At 41.0% G+C, this 6,822-nt stretch overlaps 1 protein-coding gene across 1 annotated transcript; it reads right to left on the bottom strand.

Annotated features, from left to right (window-relative positions):
* Positions 1 to 1,474: 1,474 nt before the first annotated feature.
* Positions 1,475 to 4,119, bottom strand: OTOR (otoraplin). Its single transcript, XM_004014170.6, has 4 exons — positions 3,958 to 4,119; positions 3,452 to 3,591; positions 2,423 to 2,533; positions 1,475 to 1,560 (listed from the first exon to the last, which is right to left on the bottom strand). Exons 1-4 carry the CDS (start codon positions 4,070 to 4,072, stop codon positions 1,537 to 1,539), a joined length of 390 nt encoding a protein of 129 aa, XP_004014219.1. The 5' UTR covers positions 4,073 to 4,119; the 3' UTR covers positions 1,475 to 1,536.
* Positions 4,120 to 6,822: the final 2,703 nt, after the last annotated feature.

The raw sequence follows: 6,822 nt of genomic DNA, 5'->3' as shown, positions 1-6,822 counted from the left end.
ATGGGGGTTCTGGGTAGACTGAGGGCACAGTGGGGGTGCTGGATGTCTTGAGAGGTGATGGGGTATCTGGAATCAGGGGAGGCCAGCAAGTAACAGGCAGATAGAAACAGAGGTTGGGTAAATATTGTGTTGAGAGATCTAGATGCTGCCTGAAACATTTTAGGAATAAAGTGAGAGAAAAAAAAGAAGAAAAAGGTAGGTTTGGGTTTAAGGGGCTTTTTCTCAGGGGGGTTACCATTTTATTTGACTGACGTCCATAAGAGTTTGGCAAAAACATATTCACCCAAAGTCACAGTGGACACAGCTATAAAATGACCCGGGGGTCCAAGTCTCCAACCTGTCCTAAAAATCCTCCTCTCTACGCTTGTGGAATGATCAGACTCCAGAAAACGGGAACAAACCTCATTCCCAACTCTCACCTCCCAGACTTTCTATTCCTCAAGCTGAAAGTGTTTTTAAATATTTTTAACTCAGAAATTGTGAAAATTTTTCGTGTAGCACAGGCATTTTAATTACATGTAAACAAACAAACAGAAGCTCATGACTACATCAAAAGAATTACATTAGTAACACATAACCAAATCTGATTTCCAGTTAACTGTGGAAAAACTTGTGAGTCCATCAGGATCACCAAACCTGTATCCCCTCACCAGATCTCTTAACATATTACCCTCGACTTAGGGAAGAGGATATTCAAAGTTGAAATAAAAATGGACAAAATAACCCACAGACTTTTTAAAAATTTTTTGATTTGAAGCTTGAATAATATCCAGTAATAGCACATAATAAGGGGAAATTATTATATTACAAATATTTCATAAAGTACCCCACCACTTAAACTAATTTAAAAATTAAAAGTTTAAATTTACAATTATTTAAACTCTATTAAAATGAAAATTTATTGAAATTAAAATTTTACATTATTTAAAATTTGGGGAGAGATAAATTTATTGTTTAGAAAGTAAAGTTATCCAACTGAAATAATTTGTGAGACATTTTTTAAAAAGAAATTTAGAAGCATAGTCCAAACAGTTCTTTCTCCTCCAGCAGCTTCACACCCCAAAGGCATCAAATATTATGTCCATTGGGGTACATTATAATACTGCAGTTAGCCAGAGAGACTAGTAGAAGACATCATGTCCAAAAAAGAGAATCACGACCTTAAGTTTATTCAAGGATCCAAAGAGCTGGGAAGAATTACTATTTAGAAATAACTATAAATGAACCATCTTCTATTTGATCCCTTTGTAAGAGAAGGCTCTAGGCTGAAAAAATAATCCTCTGCTTTCAACTCACCCATCTGAGGCAAACACCATCCAGTTCCAGGTAGTCTGGAAGACCAGACCAGGAGAACACTCCCCCTCCCATTTCCTTTCCTTCTTCCTCCTTCACCCTCTCCTCTCCCCTCCCCTTTATCCGCCATCTCCAGGCCCAAGTCAAACCCCTGAAACAAAAGTCAGAAAATAGGGACAGGTTTGTTTTTTTTTTTCCTTTATTTCTGAAGTTTGCTTTCTATCGGCGAATTTGTCCAACTTCTTACTCGCAGAAGAAGTCAATATCCTAGGGGATTAAAAAAAAAGCGAAAAAAGACTGAGCTGAGCATGCAGGACCAAAAAAAAAAAAAAAAAGGATGTAGATCCTTTATTTAAAATCATACGTAATCAAAGGGAAATTTGGAGTTAAAATAAGTAAAGCTTGAACCCCGAGAGTATGACACAAGTTTTACTTTCACTCAAAAACTACTTAAAATGAAAATTCTCAAATACACTTTTAATTTATGATTCTTTGACACATTCAAGTTCAATGCTAAGACATGATGACAAATGAGTTGCATTTGTGTAGGCTGGTCAATGTTTTAAAGTTTTTTTGCATAGCGATTAGCTCCAGAAGAACTATTTAAAAATAATCACCTTGCAAAATCACTCAAAATGGATCTTTTATTTCTGTTCTGGTTATACAAGACCCCAGGGCATTAGGAAAAGTACAATTCTTTTTCATACATAAGTAGAGTCTCTCTATCACAAAAACAGGCATTCAAATTTTTTCCAGAATGTTTTGATTTTATTAAACAAAGAATAAATACAGGTGCTGATATTTTTCTCAGACCAAGTGTTTAGTTGATAAGTGAGCCTGTCAGTAAGACTCAGTTAATACTATTTTGGCTTCTTTCTTTGTGACGTGGAGTCATTTCCAGGATAACCTACAACTAAAACACTTTCTCTAGTGACAGAGTTCACTAAGCTTTCAACATTGATAGTAGGTATAAATGCCTCCCAAGTCTCGTTGTCTAGAGATGCCACCCTTGGAAGTGAGGAGCTTTACTCTACGCAGTTTGTAAGTTGCGTGATGCATCTTTGTACACCTGCCTACATCTACATTCTGAGTCCTTCTCTCCCCTCTCCCCAGCCCCAGAGACGCTTACCGTGGTAGGAACTTCCTTGGTGGCTTCTTGGTACACATGTTGTTCCTGGACCAAGTTGCTGGGAAAATAACCCACGGTTCCCATTTCATCCTCAGACTGATTGGCATAGACCTGAGTGCCCAGAAATGTAACAGAGAGCGGACGTGATACTCTTTAGAAACCCTCAGGCATCCTCTTTGTTGTCCATGGGAATCATATAACTACCAATGCCTTGCTTCTCAGTCTGGATTCTGGGGGGTACAAACCCAAATCTGAAGTTCACTCACAGTAACTAAGTCAACCCACAGAAACTGCGTGTCTGTTCTTTCGTGGCCCACTCTTACCGGTCTGCCACTTGAGCGTCTCAGTGTGCAATCTGTGAGCTGCCCAGAAATCTTTTTTGGAACCCATAAATGAAGTCTGTATCTTTTACTTTTTTTTTTAAGTAAATAGACACTGTTATTTTAAAGAACTTTTAAAGGATTCTCCCCATTTTTAAAAATTCAAGTGAACAGATTCTTGAGTGCATCTCAGATTTAATTCTTCACTACTTGAGAATACATCTCTGGAGCTGGAGCTGCAGTGGAGGACAGTAAATCAGTTCAGCTTCATCCCTCCCCAGGGCCCACCCCTGTGTGTTCTAACTGAAGAAAGCAGATTCTTTGGAGTGAAAGAGGGTGCTAAAGTTTCCTTAAAAATATTGAAATGTAGCCTGACTGCCAGCACACATGCCTTTTACTTGGCAAATCCACTCAAGTATTTTTGAATAAGATTCAAACTCTTTGGGATGTTCACACCCCCATGTGTTCAACTAGATTTTCTTGCCAAAACAGCAGATAAACCTACATTGGGTTTTGTGATGAAGTTTTCCTTGTTTCTTTAAAATGCAATGAAAGCAAATATACATGAAGTTTTGCATAGCCACAGCTTCTCTATTGTTCTTAACAGTTAGTTTTAAATATTAAAAGGCATCGAAGATAGGTAACAGAGGAAAAGTTAAGGGCAACATGTGTCAAGATAGTTTATGTATTTTAAATAATCTCGTCTTACGCTGCCAGCCCAGAATTCTCCAGCTTCATTTTCTTTTACCAGCTTTGAGTAAACATAGATCCGCTGCCCTTTTTTAACGTTAATGAATCTACAGTCTGGAGCATTGTAATCTTCTTGAGCTCTGGCCAGAGAAATAGTATCTGGAAGAAAAAACCATGAAATAGTATCCAGAAGAAGAAAGCATTGACTCCTGGGTTTTATAACAGTAAAAACCGCAGAGCATATCAGAAGACTAGGAAATCACAGTGACTAACACCTCCTGGTTTATAGCTCACATTCAATTCCAGAAGATAACTAAGGTTATTAAAGCAGCATCTAACAGAATCTTAGCCAAGTGAATTCTTCATGCTGAGACACAAAAGGCACAGACCGGGAGAACCGACGCTAATCGCATGCACATTAGAGAAGATTCACTTCCAAACACAATTAGATTCTACGCTATTAGTGGATATCTTTTTTTCAATTATATAATAGAAAGGTAATAAAAGGCATAAAAAAGTCCTTACAGACACACTCATCATCTGCACACAGCTTCTTGGAGGCAAGTCTGTCCATAAATATTCCATGCACGGCACATATGGCCACAAGACCTGGGAGGAAAAGGAACAACAGTCTTGCCATCTCTTTTGCTGTTTTTGCTTTCGCCCTTTGAGTGGAAGTGGAGACTGACTTTAGTGCTTCCTGTCTTTTATGTGAAAGCCAGACATCTGGGCGAGTCCCCTGCAGCCAATGGGGAGGTGGCTACCCGTGGCTACCCGTGCCTTGGCCTTCATAGCAGTGACTGGGCTCTAGGGGTTATTTAGCATCAGATTTTCTAAAGAGACTCAAACGCTGTGTCTTTTCTTACACACAAATGCTCCCCAAAATAGTCCACTATTTTAAAAACACTTTATTTTATACTGAAGGATAGCTGATTAACAATGTTGTGATAGCTTCAGGTGGACAACAAAGGGACTCAGTCAGACAGATGCATGTATCCATTCTCCCCCAAACTCCTCTCCCATCCAGGCTGCCACATAACATTGAGCAGAGTTCTCTGCGCTATATACAGTACGTCCTTGTAGGTTATCCATTTTGAATTCATTCTCGAAGTCCGTAGAGCTATATCTTTTTTGTAAATAAGCTCATTTGTACAATTTCTTTTCAGATCCTTCATATAAGTGATGTCATACAATATTTCTCCTTCTCTGTCTGACATACTTTACTCAGTATGACAATCCTCCACCCTTGTTAGAGTCACTTTTGCTGTGGTTTATTACATCAGGAAGACATTGTTGAAAGAACTATGAGAATTTTAAGTCATTTGAAAAATGTTTTTAGTTCAAACACCATATTCTTTCAATGTATGAGAAGATGTACTAATCGTAGAGAACTGTTGAAAATGTGATATCTATATCCTTAATACAAATACTTTTGATTAAACATCTAACAACATCTGGATATATATAATAGATAAGTAGAGAATGCTTACATTGACAAATCATTCCTGATGGGATCCTTCGGAACCATGTGTATCGGGTCAGACAGGGATTGTAACATGTTTAAGACCCTAGCAATGCGGGGAGATGAGGTAGGTGGTTTGGAGAAATGGAACTGGCTTTTTTCTGCTTCCTGTCTTGGAGATTTTTGAAATTCTGTCTCCAATGTGCATGGCTAATAGAGAAGGGAGCAAAGCTGGAGGTTTGTGTTTCTCCTTGAAGCCCCCATCCCTGCCTGGCCCACTTGCAGGCATCTTTCCTATGGGAAGAGGGGCACCGCTACAAGTCATCAAAGCTGAAGCACTAATACCTGGCTCCATCTATTCAACAACTACTTCCTGAGCACCTATGTGCCAGGCACTGTTGTAGGCACTAGCGACAGCGTGAATTTAGAAAGACCCGGGCCCTAGGGTTTACACACTCGGCTGGTGCTTGTTAGAGAGTGTTTGGGGCCACTTCTCTCTCTTAAAGTGCCCTCTCCCCATTATTTCCAGGGTTTTTTTTTTTGGCTGCACCATACAGTTTGTGCCATCTTAGTTCCCCGATCAGAGATCAAATCTGCACCCTCAGCAGTGAAAGCCTCGAATCTCTAACCACTGGACTGGCAGGGAATTCCCTAGAAGTCATCTTTGAAAGGAGAATGCCAGTGCGGTTTTTCTTTCTATAATCTGGAGGCCTGAGAGGATCTCGGGGAAAATGAAAGCATCGATCAAACCCTCTTAATCCTGATCCGGCAGCTGTTTCACAGTCTGTAACAGTCTCCAGCCAGCCCTTGACACAGGCAAGTTCAAAGACAATTGCTATGTAAGAGGCACTTTCCGAAATGAGGACTGCACAAACTCAGCCAGGCCCCCTCAAAGCAGGGTGAAATGTTGAAAAAAGCCACGCCTGAGCAGTCACAACTAAGCCAACTAAGCTGAGGCTTGGAAGCCATCGTGGGCCATTCAAAGGCCAAGAACTAAGAAAAGAGAGACCCCAGCCTCCCGAGGGCCACCTGAGCAGGCCTGGGATGTCCTAGGGTTCTGCAGCAGGAAGAGATGGGATGGAAACTAGAAGCTTCTCTGTAAAAGTTTACTCACAAATAGGAATTCAAACTTACGACAACTCAGCAAGCTATTGTGCCTGGTAGCGCACCATTCGGGGTCTGGTTGGGGTGGGGGTAGCGTGGGGCCGGTGGTCCAGAGATGAACTGTGTCCTGAGCTTCCTTCCCTCCTTTTTCTAGATTTTCAGATGGACTCTCTGAACCTTTAATCCCCCAAAGACATTTTTTTCTTTAGTTCCTAAATTAGCTTCTCAGTCTGGGGTTCTCAAAAATGGGGGCTATAGCTCCTTTAGGATGCAAAAACAGGCTTGGACAAGTGGATGGGATGGAGGCAGCCTCCTTGTTGTGATGTTCAAGGCCCTGCAGGATCTGCCCACCTCCCTACGCCCTCTGGAATCATCTTCTGTCACTGTCCTTCCCTGGCTCTGTTCCTGCCACACCAGCCTCTCTGTGTTTTTTTTGAAGCTCATGTCTACTTCATGCCTTTTGGGCTTATTGCCTTTTCCTCCGGTTACTGGCTTTCCCGCCTCTGATGGTCAAGATGGCTCGACAGACAGACCACTTGTTTATCAGAGACACTCTTGCACTCCTCCAACGCAATCTGTCCATCACACGAAACCTCGGGACCCTGTCCTAATACATGTTTCACTACTTGACATGGCTTGTTCACTTTCTTGGTGGCTGTTTGTCCCCTGACGCCACAGTGAGAACTCCACAAGGTGGGGACCTTTTCCATCTTGTCCATTGCTCTACCTTTAGCACTCAGAAAAATGCTTGGTATTCATAAATTGGTATTCATTGAAAGCATGCATGAGCCCCCCAGAATTATATGCTTAGGTGTGTACATGCA

This window comes from Ovis aries, chromosome 13 (assembly GCF_016772045.2).
Source record: "Ovis aries strain OAR_USU_Benz2616 breed Rambouillet chromosome 13, ARS-UI_Ramb_v3.0, whole genome shotgun sequence".
Classification (NCBI taxonomy): domain Eukaryota; kingdom Metazoa; phylum Chordata; class Mammalia; order Artiodactyla; family Bovidae; genus Ovis; species Ovis aries.
Note: the sequence above shows the minus strand (reverse complement) of the source record. Positions and strands in the feature narration are given on the sequence as shown.

Coding starts and splice junctions, on each gene's coding strand:
- OTOR (XM_004014170.6), bottom strand. CDS start 4,072: ATGGCAAGACTGTTGTTCCTTTTCCTCCCAGGTCTTGTGGCCATATGT. Junction 2,534..3,451: donor GAGAATTCTGGGCTGGCAGC/GTAAGACGAGAT, acceptor CTGGGCACTCAG/GTCTATGCCAATCAGTCTGA. Junction 1,561..2,422: donor CCAAGGAAGTTCCTACCACG/GTAAGCGTCTCT, acceptor TTAATCCCCTAG/GATATTGACTTCTTCTGCGA.